Below are 16,086 nucleotides of genomic sequence, written 5' to 3' on the forward strand. Positions count from 1 at the left end.
CCCTGTATTTTATGGATGGGCAAGTAGCCCATTAACCTTTAGAGTCTCAATCACTGCCCAAATAAAAATGCTCAAAGCTTACGTATGTTAGGAGGTAGACATTGGTGTGCACCCTATCTGCCGCCTCCAGTGAGGCAGGGAAAAGTGAGGAATGCCAAGGCCTGGCCTAACACCTTGGACAAATGTGGAAGAATACCTCCAGAACAGGGGCTAGGGGAACCAGAATTGCTGGTAGCCATCACTCTAAATAACTGAGGAGGTCCAGAGAAGGCAGCAGAAGCGGGTAGTACAGATCAGGACCTGCAGGAGTTACAGATTTACTCTGTGTAAAGTGTAAAGCATGTAGTTCCTGGGAATGTACTAGGTTGCCAGACTTTTCAATTCTGTTGAGGAATCTTCATGGTGCCTGTTCAGATATCTGCTGTGCATTGCATATGCATGCATACAGGGGCCATTCAAATACATGGATGCAAATAAAAACGGTTCAATGTATTTTTATTGCATGGAGACAAGTTCTTCCCCTCCCAATCACATACAAAACATGCATGGATGAAGGTCAATATACATAAAAACTTAGAATAATGTGCACAGCACAGCAGGGATTTCAGCAGGTGGTTATACTGAATACAGAATCTCCCATTAAGAACTCAGTCTGAACCAAAAAAAAAACCTGTGAAACAATGCTCTAATTTTGTAGACGTGGCTATTGATCTCCTGGGTGCCATTGAAAATGGCTCTGTGTTTCCTCGGTGGCATTTTGTAGATATTCTGCCAAAGTTTGGGACTATTCAGAGAAGGGGAATGAGAAGATTTTGATATGAAAAGATTTTCATATATTATGTTTTAAAGTGGAAATAACAACGTATATAGGAAAAAAGAAAAGCCCTCTGTTGTGTTCCATAATGATATCAAGCACAGCATATTAGCACAATATGATCAACTTACCTTGTGACGAGCCCATCTTGTTCTGCGCTGTTTTGGCAGAAAAGACTTTAGTTTTAAAATTTGCCTTCAGCAATTTTTCAATAGAAGTCTTCACTTTAAAGAAGAACTCCAGGCAAATGATTTAGGGTTAAGTGCTCATTTTGGTATAGAGGGGAACATAAAGTTATACTCACCCGATCCTCCGAAATCGGCTTGCTCTTAGACCGGTCCTTCCAGACACTCTCCGCCTCCTCTGCAGAGGTCTAAGGTCTTCGAGTCATCATGTTCTCTACACAGTGTATAAAATATGAGGATGCCTAGGGATATACCATTGTTGCAGCGGAGAAGAACACAGGCTGGAGGGAGCATGGTCACAGCCAGCCGGCTCAGAGGACGGGGCATGTATAACTTTATTTTCCTTCCTAGACCAAAATTAGCACTTAACCCTTACAGTGTGGAGGTAGCCCCACTTCAAGCGTTAGTGAAAAATGTCTCCAGAGTTCTGCTTTAAAGGTCAAAGATTCTAGCTAATAAAGAGTTTATAAGGGAGATTTGTGATCATTTGGCAGGGCCTTAGTCAACTTTGATCATTACCAATTTAGGAAATGGATGCGAGTGTTATAAATAAAGATTATGAGGAAGTCTTTGAGTTATCAGAATTCAATTCTTCATTTTACTCTCTTGGTTTGCTATAGTGCTGCGTCTCCACATTTGCCAAGTGGCTGTGGTCTCACAGATGGCCCAATAACAAGACATTCTGTAATAAAGTTCAGTGTTTGACACTTAGAAATTTCATAATTTGCATGATGGTTACCTGTGTTATATGCTGTACTGCCAAACCTTTCTTCTTTTAAAAAAAAAAACCTAGGTTTAAAAAAAAAACTGACAGGGATTTAAGCCCTTTCCCACTCTATCCCATGCTTAAAAAATTAAGTTCCCTGATCTATAATCTCATAATTTGTTCACAGGAAAAGAAAATTGGATAAAGGTTGATACAGACCTAGCTATACGAGTGCTCTCTGGTCAGAGATTTGCAAGAATGCCTATACCTGTGTTCAGACCACACGTTCTGTGGTCAAGGACACATATTCATCCTAAGCAAAAGACAAGTTCCATTATATGCAACACAGCTAGAGTCTTCAAAAGCTGCCAAAATAAAAGTGGCTGGTGCTTGTCATTGTCAACTGGATCAGCAACACGTTTACTGCAGAAGTGCAACAGCTGAACACAGCTGTACCACCAGTATTGCACAGTTGTACAGGCTTCTCTACTTTACTTAAAATGCTTACTCTGATACCATGGCACACTGTGAGCTTCCTAGTGTGCATTAAGAGCTGCAGCAAGTCAGACAGAGCCCGCCTCACTTTCGGGCTGGAGGACATCTATCATTACATAGCTCTTTCCACCTCACATCAACTCACCGGTTCCTTTTATTCATTGAATTTCAGTCCTTTCACTCATGGAGGCCCAACATCATATGAGGATGTCACTTTGGGCAATCTGCATGCAAATGCAGCCTCCCTAGGAACACCCACTCTCTCAGATCAACATCCACCCAGCTGATATCCATGCTTTTCCTTCCTTCTTGTAGCAGCACACAGACCTGGTGACTGGTTGAAATGTAGGTAGGCAGGAGGACTGTTCACATGTGCCCCTATATCCAAACTATATCTAGGGTGGTGTGATGGCAGAAAGGGCTACATGAAACATGAGTACTTCCTATGGTGTTTCCGGTTGAGTGAACATTTTTCTTTGCATAGTACAGGTTCTCTTTAAAAACATGTTTTAGAGTAGCAGTTCTCGCTCCCCTCCCCTGTACTCAAATTATTTATTCTGATTTCACCTCACACTGTGATTGATCTCTAGCAAGCATTTCAGATTGAACCCACTTAATTTCCAGTCTGTAGGCTTCCAGCATTGCCCGGCCGTTTCTTCCCTAGCTTGACTGTGCCTGGCCCACCCCTTTTATTAACTGGATTTCAGTTCTCTCAGAATGTGGGTGGCATTACGCAAGGACAATCCCCATGCAAATGCAGCCTGACTAGGGACATTCACTTTTCCAAACTGACATCCACCCATCAAAATATTCTGATATTTGCATAACTTCTCTCAAGAGTCAGTCCACTGCTTGCATCAATGCTGAGGGGTCTTGAGAGGAGTACTGATGAAGAATGCTGTGATGGTTCCAGGAAGCTATGTACAGTGCCCTGCCAGCCCCTCCCACCAGCTGTGATCTGCCTGCATTCCATAGGAAAAAAGCACAGAAACCCAGCGATGACAAAGGAGGAACCAGGAATAGCAAAATATAAACAGATTAAACGTAAGCATTGAATTGCAACTGTAACATAGAATAGAGAGAGAAATGACACAACTGAATACCTCCTAAGGACTACCTCACAAATCAGCATAATACATAGAGAAGAGAGTACACAGGCACTGAAGGCAATGCCCTGGTTATCAACAAAACAGGAAGTGAAAGCAAATCAGGTTGATGGGGACAAAAGATAACAATGAAATCTATTTCTTCCTTAGCTTTGGATGAAGTTCCACTGTAAAACGTATACTTTGCAACATCAAGCTGCTGGCTTAAAATTGCAAAACTGATAAAAACAAAAGCCTTTGAGCAAGTTTTCCTTCCTGTTACTGGTACTTCCCCATCTAGAATCACCAGCATACATCTCTCAAACACAATTGATTTCAAAGCAGCAAGACAATTTTTCCTCCAACTAAAAACTAGGAGTGGGCACTGACATGTGTTGACATGTAGTTTATTGTGTTTTTTAAATGCATTATTTTTGTACAGGAGACATCAAGGGTCAAAATTCTAAATGTAAAATGTTTATTTTATTGTGTTGACATGCGTTTTCATGCATTCTATAAAAATGCAGACATGCTGCACTTTTATACAACGCACTTGTATGGTGTGAACAGGGCACATAGAAAACCATTGATTTATCAGTGTCCTTTCATTGAACACGTGTTGATCAAAGCAGGTAAACGTACCTGGTGTGAACAAGTCCCAACACAGTCTCCTCACTGATTAAAAGCTTAATGTCACCAAAATATAATACCTCCACAAGGCTGCGTGTGCACGGCTGAAATGAAAACTGTGGGCTAAATGTGTTAAAGGTGGAGATCCTATTAAAAACACTTTCCTAACATAATGTACTAAGTGCAAACTAAAACCCTGCAAACGTAATGGAAGTTCTGTATGCAATTTGTACTTACCGGCTAAGCATTAAATGCTTGCATAAGTATGCATAATTTCAATCAGCATTTTTGAAATAGCAGTACTGCATATAAAACATTATCACACCAATTCCACTTTGCACACACTCTACTCATTCTTATCTTAGTGAGAACATCAATATGGGAAACAAAGAAATCTAGTCTAAACAGTAAAATCCTTTTCTAAGGTTCAGGGAAGAAAACAGGATGATAAACATTGTAAGAAGTTCTAAACGTTTCTGATACCAACAAAATCGCATTTTATTATTATCCCCATTGGAGAGGTTTCCCTTCAATTTCTGTTTAGACTGTAAGTTGGGGGAAATCTCCCCATAGGAACACAAGCAGAAATACAAAAATGATATAAACCCTAAACCTTCCTCCAAAACAAATCTATAGCCCGCGATATACTGAGCTTTGGATATGAAGAGAAAGGTTTGTTGCACTCCTTACCAGACAACTCCAAATATGGGCAAGGGTGCTTTGAATGACCGCGGATGGCGCCCACAATTGCAGACAATATAGAGAGGTCACCAGCACACCAGACTCCTTCAAGGATAGTCAATCGTGAATGTATTCAAAACTTATGTCAAATACACACGCGCATTCGGGACCACACAGGATCCCTTCATCGGGCATAGCAGTCACTACTTTGCCTCATGAAGGGATCCTGTGTGGTCCCGAAAGCGCTTGATTGGTAACACATATTGCTAATCTGCCAAATCACATGGTAGCAACTCAATGCATTTAGGCATCTAGACGTGGTGAAGACGGCTTGCTGAAGTTCAAAAAGCGAGCATCAGAATGGGGAAGAAAGGCGATTTAAGTGACTTTGAACGTGGCATGGTTGTTGTTGCCATACGGGCTGGTTTGGAGTATTTCAAAAACTGCTGATCTACTGGGATTTCCACGCACAACCATCTCTCGGGTTTACAGAGAATGGTCTGAAAGAGAAAATATCCAGTGAGCGGCAGTTGTGTGTACGAAAATACCTTGTTGATGTCAGAGGTCAGAGAAGAATGGGCAGATTGGTTCAAGATAATAGAAAGGCAACAATAACGCAAAACAACCACTCGTTACATCCGAGGTGTGCAGAATACCATCTCTGAACGCACAACACGTCCAACCTTGAATCAGATGGGCTACAGCAGCAGAAGACCACACCGGGTGCCACTCTTGTCAGCTAACAGGAAACAGAGTAGACAATTCGCACAGGCTCACTAAAATTGGACAATACTGTAGAAGATTGGAAAAAATAAAGTGGCCGGTGAGAGTGTATGTCTATTAGCAGCTGATTTTAACAGCCATGCAAATAAAGCTATTGACTTAGAAGGAGAATGCAACTCAAGCCCTGGAAAAAGATTTCCAGTTGGTCTGGTCGCAGCCCTAAAAAGTTTAAAACCAAATTAGGCAGATCTGAGTAGCAGGGGCTTGTGGACCTTTCTTGAGCTATTATGAATAATAGGATATAGGATGACACAAATACTTTCAGCATGATTCCCTTAGAACTTTGGGAAGAAGCTGTATAGAAGGAAATGTGTAGATGAGAGCTGCACATAGGGGGCAATGAGTGTGTCTGACACCTTATCTCTTACTGTCCCAATGAACTTGTCCACTTTGAACAGAGACAGGAAGCCATCAAAAAAGTGTCTGGGGTCACCCAGCATTGTCAGATCTGACCAAACATATCCTGGTGTTCAGACCACTCTCTAGACAATGGGGATGCTGAAATTCCACCTGCCGGTTGCCCACTCCTGGGATGTGGACCACCACCTCTGCAGCCAGGCTCCTCATGCCTCCCTGATGGTTTACGTATGCCACGACTGTGGTATTGTCGAACTGAATCTTCACAGGATGCTCTTTCAAAAGGCAAATCCAATACAGCAGGGACAACCATATCACTCCCAACACAAACAGATTGAATGGGAGCCTGGATGCCACTGAACAACAATACTGCACCAACAGTGAGAAAAGCATACCTAACAAGCAAGAGAGGCTTGTGTCCATGGTGAGAATCTTCCATCTGAGGCAGGAAGCATTTGCCCTACAAGGGCCCTTATATAGCTTCTTGAAGAGGAGCTGTTGAACAGTTCCTAGTGCGCAACTGGAATGACCACCCTCTGCAACTCTAGGCCCCAAGCAGCGTGGAATATGTCTGCAACATGTTAAGAAACCAGGTGAAGATTTGAGGCAAAATATATTTTGTGGGGAGAAGGAGGAGGAATTCTAGTTTGTACCCTGTGGTCACTATTTCCCAAATCCAGACATCAATTATTTGCTGAAGCCAGAAATACACGCAATTCTGTAGGTAGAGGCAAACCTTCATGCCGGAAAGCCTTGTTGAATTTTGGCACGCCAGGTCAGCTTGGAGCTAGCCGAGGATGCTGGTTATGGGGTGCAAATTACCTTGGTCGAGGAACCATGTAAACAAAAAGGAGTGTATGTGCACAATAAAGAAAGGTGTTTTTTTGTGCAGTGAGGCCTAAATACACACACCACCCTGTAGCAATCTAAAAATGCTCAAAATTGTTTTCAATAATAATTCCAGATCAAGCAAATATACATAGCCCAGCAAAGGTTTTCTCAAAATGTTTGCTAAAGCACTTAGGCTGGGTTCACACGTAGGCGTATCGAATATGCGCGTTTTGTGCTGCGCGTTTTACCACGATTCGCGGTAAAAAACCGCACGACAAACGTGCGTTTCCCAATGGATACGCATGGCAAATACACCCCAAAGAAGCTCCTGTACTTCTTTGGGCGTAGGGCGTTTTGTAGCGCGTTCATACGGCCTGTAATATGCCCAGGTGTGAACCATACCCATAGGAAATAATGGGATTTTGGTGTTTGAGCGTTTTGCAGAGCATAGGAACGCGCTACAAAACGCCGAGGTGTGAACCGGGCCTGACAGTCATCATGTTTACAAACAGCTCTAGCTCTCTCAGCTTTCCTGAACTTCCTGTCCAGTACAAGATCACAAGGGACAGTCCATCCATCTACTATGTTGGAGAAGGGAGAAAATTGTCTTTCTGTGCCTGTGTGTTTGTGGAGACACAGCTTACTAGCACACACAAGGTTGGCTCCATAAGACCCCGCAAGGGAAAGGAGATACCCTAAAGCAGGACATCAGGAAACGTTTCAGGGGACAAGCCAATTCTACAGGGAGCTAAAACTTTTAGACATCAAAGAGCAACATCCTTTGTAAGTGATATAATCAGCAATTGAAATACCAAAATCTAAAAGGTTTTTAAGCTATCACTTTAACCACTTGATGACCAGGTTGTTTACACCCCCTCCTTCCAGTCAAGGCCATTTTTCAGTATTCAGAGCTGCAGTACTTTGACATTTACCCAGTCATGCAAAGTTGTACTGAAATTAATGTTCTACCATTTGTTTGGGGACAAATCTTTATTTTGGTTGGTATTTAATCACCACTGAGGTTTTTTTTATTTTTCTACTATATAACGAAAAAAGTACAGAAAATTTAGATTTTTTTTTATTATGTTATGAAACATTTATTATTATTAGTAAAAAAATTAAAAAAGATGGGGTCACGTCGGATAAACACAGACACGAAAAACGTCAATACTTAAAACTGCGCGTGCCTGCAATATTGCAAAAAATTACCACACCCAAAATTGGCAACACTTTAACCTCTTGCCGTCCGCCCGTAGTAAAAAAACGGACGGACGGCACTGCAGCATCTGCGGGTTGCCGTCTCCAGGCGGCAATTTTTTTCTGCTCGCGCGCGCCCCCTAGCGGGCACGCACGGGCAGAAAAGACCCGCTAAATGCACACACCCGTTACCGGGTGTTTCACATATAGGCGATCGGCGGGTCCATAGCACGCGGATGTCAACTGGTTAAAAGCTTGTACCACTCATCAGTTTAGTATTAACAGTGACGGATGGCCCTAGAATTATTGCTTACACTCTGACGTCCACCATGATATGCAACATGTGCGGCATAGTGGCCGCAATTGTCGTTTTTTGCATGTAGGCGAACCTGATGCATGTTTGCGTGTGTATGTGGGGGCAGGGGACTTTTCTCAGGTATGACTAATTTTTTTGTGATTTGAATTTTTTTTCTTACAATTAACTTTATTATCACAGAGGGGACTAAGAAGTCCCCTCTGTGATATAAAATTACAGTGACAGGTCCTCTTTATGGAGACATCAGGGGTCTCTAAAACCTCTGTCACCTAGGGACCCCGAAAGAAGCTGATGTAGCCGAAGGATGACAGCTGAATGCGGAAGTGATGTAACATACATCACTTCCGCATTCACAACACCAGGGGGGAGATCAATGGGAAATTGTGTACTGAACTTCCTGCACAGAGCCACACTGCCAGTCTTGAGCCCGCACGGAGCACAGGGAGCCTGGGATTGGCGATGAAGGGGGCATCTTTCTCCTAGCAATCATTTTAAGTAAAGTTCCACTTTTCACTTTCAATACTCTCCAAAAAAATAAAGATTTTAACCCTAAGCAGATTAGCATTAGTCCGAGACATCCAGTGGATGATCCAAACGCTAAAAGAAGGATTTAACCGTCATCATTTGGTCAAAGAGCACTTGATCGACTTTTTATCAGACTCAGACGCTAGGTTTTTAGAAACGCTTTAACCACCTGCTGTCCGGCCGTTGTAATTAAACGGCCGGACAGCGGCTTCTTGAACGCGGGTGGGCGTCTTTAGCACGAGCGGGAAACCGGCTTTGAATGTAAGCAGCCAGCGATGGCTGTTTACATACAAGCGTTCGGGCGTCTGTAGGGACGCCCGATCGCTTGTAATATACGTGCGGGTGTGCGACTACGCTGTACATGAGCTCCGTTTGATCTCCTCCTCCTCTTCGGAATGCAGGCAGTGATGTGTATTACATCACTGCCTGCATTCCTCTGTCACTCTCCGGTACAGAAAACGGAGAGAAGCTGGTGAAGCAGGTCTCTGCTTCATCAGCTTCTCTGGGGGTCCCTCGGTGACATTAGGGGTCTTAAAGACCCCTGATGTCTCCATAAAGAGGACCCATCACTGCAAATTGGCTATCACATAGGGAGCTTGTTTGCTCCCTATGTGATAGCAATAAAGTTCAGTGAAAAAAAAAAGGTTTAAAAAAATGAAAGTAACAAAAAATTAAACAATTAAGTCACATATCAAAGCAATAAAAAATAAATAAATTAAAGTCCCCCACATGCACACGCAAACATGCGTCGAGTCCGGCTACGTGCGAAAACGACGATTACATCCATTGCGCCGCACATGTTACATATCGCTGCGAACATCGGAGTGAGAGCAGTAATTCTAGGGCCATCAATCACTGATAACACTAAACTGATGAGCGGTAAAAGCCTTTAAAGTGTCGCCTATGGCCAATTTTGAGTTTTAAAGCTTGACATGTTTGGTGTCTATTTACCCGACGTGACCCAAAAAAAAATTGGGTAATAATAAATGTTTTATAACATAACACAGGGATAACAGGTTTTTTTTCAACATTTTCGGTACTTTTTTCATTATATAGTAAAAAAAAAAAAAAACCCCCAGTGGTGATTAAATACCACCAAAAGAAAGCTCTATCTGTCCCCAAAAAATTATATAAAATTCATTTCAGTCCAGTGTTGCATGACGGAATAAATGTCAAAGTACTGCAGCGCTGAATACTGAAAAATGGCCTGGACAGCAAGGGGGTATAAACACCCCGGTCAGCAAGTGGTTAAAGAACTTCAGGGGAAAAAATGCATTAACCCTTGCTCCCCTTCATCGCTGATCCCAGGCTCCCTGTGCTCCGTGCGGGCTCAGGACTGGCAAGCTCCAAGCCGGCCAACTGTCACACCACTTGCTCCAGCGTGTTTCCTCTTCCGCTGCAGCATTGGAATCTTCCTCACATCCTATACACAGTGCATAGCTGGATGATTTACGGGACCTTATACTGCTGCAGAGGAGGGGGAGAGAGGTTAAAAGCACCAGTCTAAGAACAAGCTGGCTCTAAGCATCGGGTGAGTATAACTTTGTATTTTTTTTTTTGGACCTAGACAAAAACGAGCAGTTAACCCTTGCAGTGTGAGGGAATTTTTTTCCTGAAGTTCTTTGAAGCGTTTCTAAACCCAAAAACAAAAATGTAATATATTACTGCAAACCAATCCTTTGATATAGTGGCTGCATTCGTTTTCTTGATTTTCACCCGGTGATCTAGTAGTAACACACTGCCTGTCTTAGCGTTGATCCACTCTATGGAGGAACAACAGAGTCACTCTTGGACAGCAACTTTGTCAACCTATGGAGAAGGTTGTGTTAGATGCAGTAGTAGACTTGTAAAACAAATTAAAGCCAAACTCAAGCTAACACTTTTTACGCAGTTACAACACCAATTTGTATTTCTTTTTGATATAAAGGTTTTACATAAATGGATAAAAGTGAACTATTGTTAGTGCCCCTGTACTCGTGTAATATGCCCTGTATTGGCCCTGATACTGATGTTGGGACATCCCTATTTATATATTTAATAAATCAACCCCTATGTGTAGCCAAACATTTTAGTTTTGGATGTAGTAGGGAAGGGTTAAAATCCCTGTCATTGTGCTGTTGGAGAGATTTCTCTTCACTGTGTAGGATATAGGGCATTTCCACAAAGTAAGGGGAATTCCCATTGTAAGCTGGCCAAGCACTGCTCGAATTCCTGCTGAATCAGATCAAATTTAAGCTGGGGCCCAGTTTGCATTAGCTAGCTGAAGAAAAGTCCATTTTCGACTTTTGTCATAGAAGCAGGCCAAAAAAATGTCAGCCAAACAGTGACTGCAGATGCTATGTTCAGCAGCTGCAATAAAATACACAAAGGGAGTGCAACAAACAAAAGATTACTTCAGAATAAAACTGCCTGCACAATCTTTTGCAATCGCACTGCACTGGAACGCACAACATTGCGATATAACGCCTTCCAGTGCTGGCAATCACACTGCGGGTGGGAAGCGCATATGGGGTGCCATTGAAATGAATAATTGTATGTTAAGCACAAGTAGCATGAATAGCTTCAGCAAGGGAATGACAGCTGCCAGAGGCAAGGCTCCGCAGGTAGTGGTCTGGTGCAATAGCCAGCCTGCTATTGCCTATTTCAAATTGGTAGCCAATAGCAGGCTGGCTGTTGCACGTGACCACTGCTTGCTGTGCCCTCCGATCAGGGGACACACAGAGCCAATGAAACACTGTCTCCCAGCACGGAGAAGAAAGCTAGGGGATCCAAATTGACAACTATTCTCATTATTATACAGGATTGATATAGCGCCAACAGTTTACAATAAAAGGAAGACATTACGATTACAATACAATTCAAGACAAGATGGTAAGGAGGGCCCTGCCCCTGAGGGCTTACAATCTAAAAGGGAGAGGGCAAGTGATACATGAGGAGGTAGCTGTGTGGGGATGAATTGTTTGAGAACGTGATGGTTAGTGAGTGGTTAGTTTGAGGTGGGATAGGCTTTCATTGAAGAGATGAGTCTTAAGGGATCACCTAAAGGCAGTCAGAGTGGGAGATAGACGGACAGGTTGGGGTAAAGAGTTCCAGAGGATGGGAGAGACTTTAGAGAAGTCCTGGAGGCAAGCATGGGAAGAGTTGATGATAGAGCTGGAAAGCAGGAGGTCTTGGGAGGAGCGGAGGGGATGGTTAGGGTGATACTTTGAGACCAGGTTTGAGATATAGCCGGGGGCAGAGTTGCAAGTGGTTGTTAATATTTTGAATTTTATCCTCTGGGCGAGTGGAAGCCGGTGCAGAGATTGGCAGAGGGGGGTTGCAGACACTGAGCGGTTGGTTAGGTTGATGAGTCTAGCAGCAGCATTCATGATAGACTGAAGGGGGAATAGCCTGTTTAGAGGTCGGCCAATGAAGGTGGAGTAGCAATTGTCAAGACGAGAGATGACAAGTGAGTGGGTGAGTAGTTTTGCAGTTTCATTGGTGAGAAAGGGGCGTATTTTAGAGATGTTACGAAGGTGAAGGCGGAAGAATTATGATAGTGATTGGATGTGGGGAAGAAAGGTGAGGTCCAAGCCAAGGATGACACCTAGGACCTTGGCATGGGGGGAGGGTTTGATAGTTGCGTTATCAATCTCAGTGGGAACGTTGGGGGAAGTTGGATGTGGGGGTCTGAGTCAAAGATGATGATTAGTTGGTTGCAGCCCTAATGATTCTCCTTGTTTAGCCACATGGGGCTGAAAAAGAGAAATCCAAAAAGTGTATGACCAGCTTTAGGCAGCTGTCATTGGTGTCCCTACAGGAAGATGGGGACACTAGTGACAACCACTTTAAAATTGTGGACTTGACATGACGTTCTGACAATGGTCACCATGATAAAGAGAGGGGTACAATTAAAACGTGGCAGCGCTTCTAAATCCTCTGTACTAAATTAGTTTTGGCTATAAAAGTGCTGAGCACTTCTTCCAATGCAACTGAGAATTAGGCAATAGCAGACAGACATCTTTCCCCAAATCTATCTGAAGGAGGAGGAGGTATGGAACAACACATGGATTGCTTGAAAACGTAGATACTGATTTCCTGGCACTTTGAGAAAAGAAAACGACAAACACTAATGGCAGCTGAGGTCCAGGACACAGAGATCTGCCAGGAAATGACTTTCTCCCACCCGTACACGTGTGTTCGCCCACGGACACCACACACACAAATAAAGGATAACACAAGTGGGCACAGCCCAGACTGAACTTCGTTGTCCTCACCAAGTAAGAGAAGCTTGACTTCTTTGGACGCTTTCTCGCCGTCCTCCCGCAGGTTGCGGTCTATCATTTTACTCCTCTCAACCGCCTCCTTATCCTCAACACTCAGTGTGCAGCCCATGGTGGAACCGGGCCACTATCACCCGTCTCGGGCTGCGAGTCACCAGCACTTCTCCGCCTCGCCCTGCTTCCTCCAGCCAGCCACTGTTGCTTGGCGTCACTACCGCTACAGTTTGTCGGAGTTGACTTGAAACGCAGTGCGCATGCGCGGAGGATACTCGGCGTCGCCGGCTAGCGGGATGTGTGGTGAATGTCTGCTGACTTGCTAGACGCTGGAGAACTTGGAATGGATGTTGTGAGATAGCAGCAGCCTGAAAGTCGGCATGTTCCTATTGTTTGCAACTATCCCTGCATTCCAGGGACATATATTGTGCCTGGTGTGTAAAAGAATGTTTATTTTACATCAACTAGGTTCATTCCAGAGGTTGCTAGGGGTTCCCTGAGGAGAGAGCAATGATAGATTGATCTTCGGCCTATGCTGACCACCATGTTCCACATGCGTGAACGAGTGCATTATTTTTGGGGTGTTTGTCGCACGTCTGCAGGGCCTATAATTCAACACCTGAGGCCGGCGGGAGGCGCATGTTACTGGGGGGGGGTCAGGTGTTGGCAGCATAGGTCAACCGGGGGGAGGGTGCGCAGTACATCTGTTCGGTGTCCCACCAAGCTCACTGACGTCACTGGTTACCAGGAGCTGGGCGGTCATCCTGCTCAGCACCTAGTGACGTGAATGAGCTGGGTGGCAAAATTCCCAGAACTTCACAGGTTGCTAGCTCTGTCCAGAAAGGGTGACCCAATGAGATGGCGCCTATGGCAACCGCCTCAGGCTGCCTCATTATTGGGACAGCCCTGCAAGTGCGCATTAGTGTTACAAACGTGGCAAAGAAGCTTTACATGTTTTTTGACTATACTTTTTTGTGCGTAGGAATGCATGTCGTGGTTAATGATACAATGCACCGCAAGTGCGACATGCGTTTTTCATGTATTTCGGCAAGTGTTAATCGGGATTACTTCTACACTGACCACCAATGTCATGGATCACTTTTATGCTGACCACTAATGTAAGATATTACTTCTGCACTGAGCACCAATGTAGAGGGTCAATTCTACACTAACCACCAAAGTAAGGGATCACTTCTACACTAGACACAGGGCCGGATTTCCCACAAGGCCCAGCCTCTGGGCAGCAGGGAGTAGAGGGGGGGCAGAGGTGTGGAATTCCTATCGCCCAAAGCCCGGGACATGCAGTTCTGGGCGTTGAGCGGGCAGTTTTTTTTCTACATTTAGCCCTGTTTCGGGCAAGCAGGGCTAAATGTACAGTTGGGAAGCCGCCACTTGTTTTCTACAGGTGATCCCGGAGATGTCACTGAGATCACTTGTATGCAGCCTGCAGGTCTGTATCTCTCCCCCGCCGGCTACCTCCCCTCTAAAAGTCGGGCACTCGGTCGTGGACCGAGAGTCCGTCAGGAGAGAGGAGGGGACCCGGCAGCATACCTCATCCCGCTGGGTGAACCTCCCCTCCTCTCTCTGCTGGCGTCCATCACCAAGATGGCCGCTGGCAGGCATCAATCAGATGGCAGTGCATGCGCAATGACGTAATCGTGCATGCGCAATGACGTAATCGTGCATGCGCGAGGTGACGTCACGTGCGATGACGACATGGTGGGGTGTTACCCGGTCTGGGGACCGGGTGACACCCGGCCTCGGGGCGCATCTACGCGTATGTAATTGTCTATCGGTAATTTGGATGGATGATAAGTCAGGTGTCGTCTCTGTTTCCAACACAATGCCTGACCTGGGGTTGATCCTAGATACCAGATTAGCAAGGGATCTTCTGGCCAAGGGAAAACAAAAGGCAGCTAATCTAGAACATTCAGATGCAATGCACGTCCTCTCTATACAGATGTATGTGGGTTCTGCGGCTAATGGTGTAATTCTTCAAGGTGGTCTCTTTTGCGCAGTTCCACACATGAACTCTACAGAGGGACATACTGCCCAGATGGGACAGAACCTATCTCCCTTTACAGAGTTTTTTATCTTCTACCACAGATCAAGTTGTCTCTACTGTGGTGGCTTCAGTCACCAATGGTGATACACAGCCAATCCTTTCTGTCCCTTCACTGGAAGACCCTTAGCAAGCATGCAAGCTTCTCTTGTTAGGCTTGGCTATCTCTTGGTACAGGGACATCAGACCCAGGTTCCATGGCTACTTCTGGATCACAAAGGACCTTTTGGTTGCTTGGATTCTGACTTTTTTTTCATTTGGGCATGGGTCAGTTACTGGCACTGATTGCCATCTGGGGACAAATATCAGTTCTGGCACTTTTGTTTTAACAATTCTTGGCTCCACATTCCTTGGTTTGTACTTTTATCCAGGGGATTACAGCATCAATCCATAGGCTCCATGAAACTTAATCTGGCTTTCTCTATGTTTCCTTTTTACCATCACATTGGTTCAGAGGGTATTATAGCTGGCAGCATTGTCCTGCAAGTAGCTCTTTCTCACCCCTCACAAGAAATAAGTTGTCTAGAGACCACGACCTTCCTTTCTGTGATGGGCATATACTCTTTCTACCCCAATGAGGTCAATGGGGGGGATTTATCAAAACTGGAGAAAACAGAATATGGAGAAGTTTCCCATGGCAACCAATCAGCATCTGTCTTCAGTCTGCTCAGGTAAAATTTGAAAATGAGACAGAGAAGCTGATTGCTTATGGCAGTGCAAATTTGCTCCAGATTATGTCTGCTCCAGTTTGGATAAATGCCCCTCATTGTGTTCTAGACCTGGGTGATTCGTTATGTTCCGAATCAAAATTTGGACGGAAATTCGTAGATTCGGAGCATCCGAATTTCCAAAATATAACATATCCGAAAACATCCGAATCCGAAATTTCGGATTTGGAACGAATTTCGTCCAAATCCTGTGCGTGCACTGTTAACATTTAAATGGATAAAAAACAAATTTAGAGAAGGATTTTAATGTCCCTTTAATAGTAAAGACTAGAGCACAGCAACCAGAAATGACAAATGTGTCAATTCTGCTAGCCCACCTCATGTTGAATTTTCAGGAATTCGTCCGAATTTCAAATCCGAATTCCGAATCAGATATGAATCCAATTCCCGAAACGAAACACATATAGGATTTGAATTCCAAAAACGAAATAAACG

At 44.2% G+C, this 16,086-nt stretch overlaps 1 protein-coding gene across 1 annotated transcript in view; it reads right to left on the minus strand.

Annotated features, from left to right (window-relative positions):
* The window catches only part of GNAI3 (G protein subunit alpha i3), a 57,135-nt gene extending 44,029 nt beyond the window's left edge, over positions 1 to 13,106 (minus strand). The window contains exon 1 of the mRNA XM_018566989.1: positions 12,862 to 13,106. Coding sequence (XP_018422491.1) covers positions 12,862 to 12,979 — 118 coding nt within the window. The 5' untranslated portion in view covers positions 12,980 to 13,106. The remainder of the gene's footprint in view (positions 1 to 12,861) is intronic.
* Positions 13,107 to 16,086: the final 2,980 nt, after the last annotated feature.

This window comes from Nanorana parkeri, unplaced genomic scaffold, assembly GCF_000935625.1.
Source record: "Nanorana parkeri isolate BGI_ZX_2015 unplaced genomic scaffold, ASM93562v1 scaffold995, whole genome shotgun sequence".
NCBI classification, from domain to species: domain Eukaryota; kingdom Metazoa; phylum Chordata; class Amphibia; order Anura; family Dicroglossidae; genus Nanorana; species Nanorana parkeri.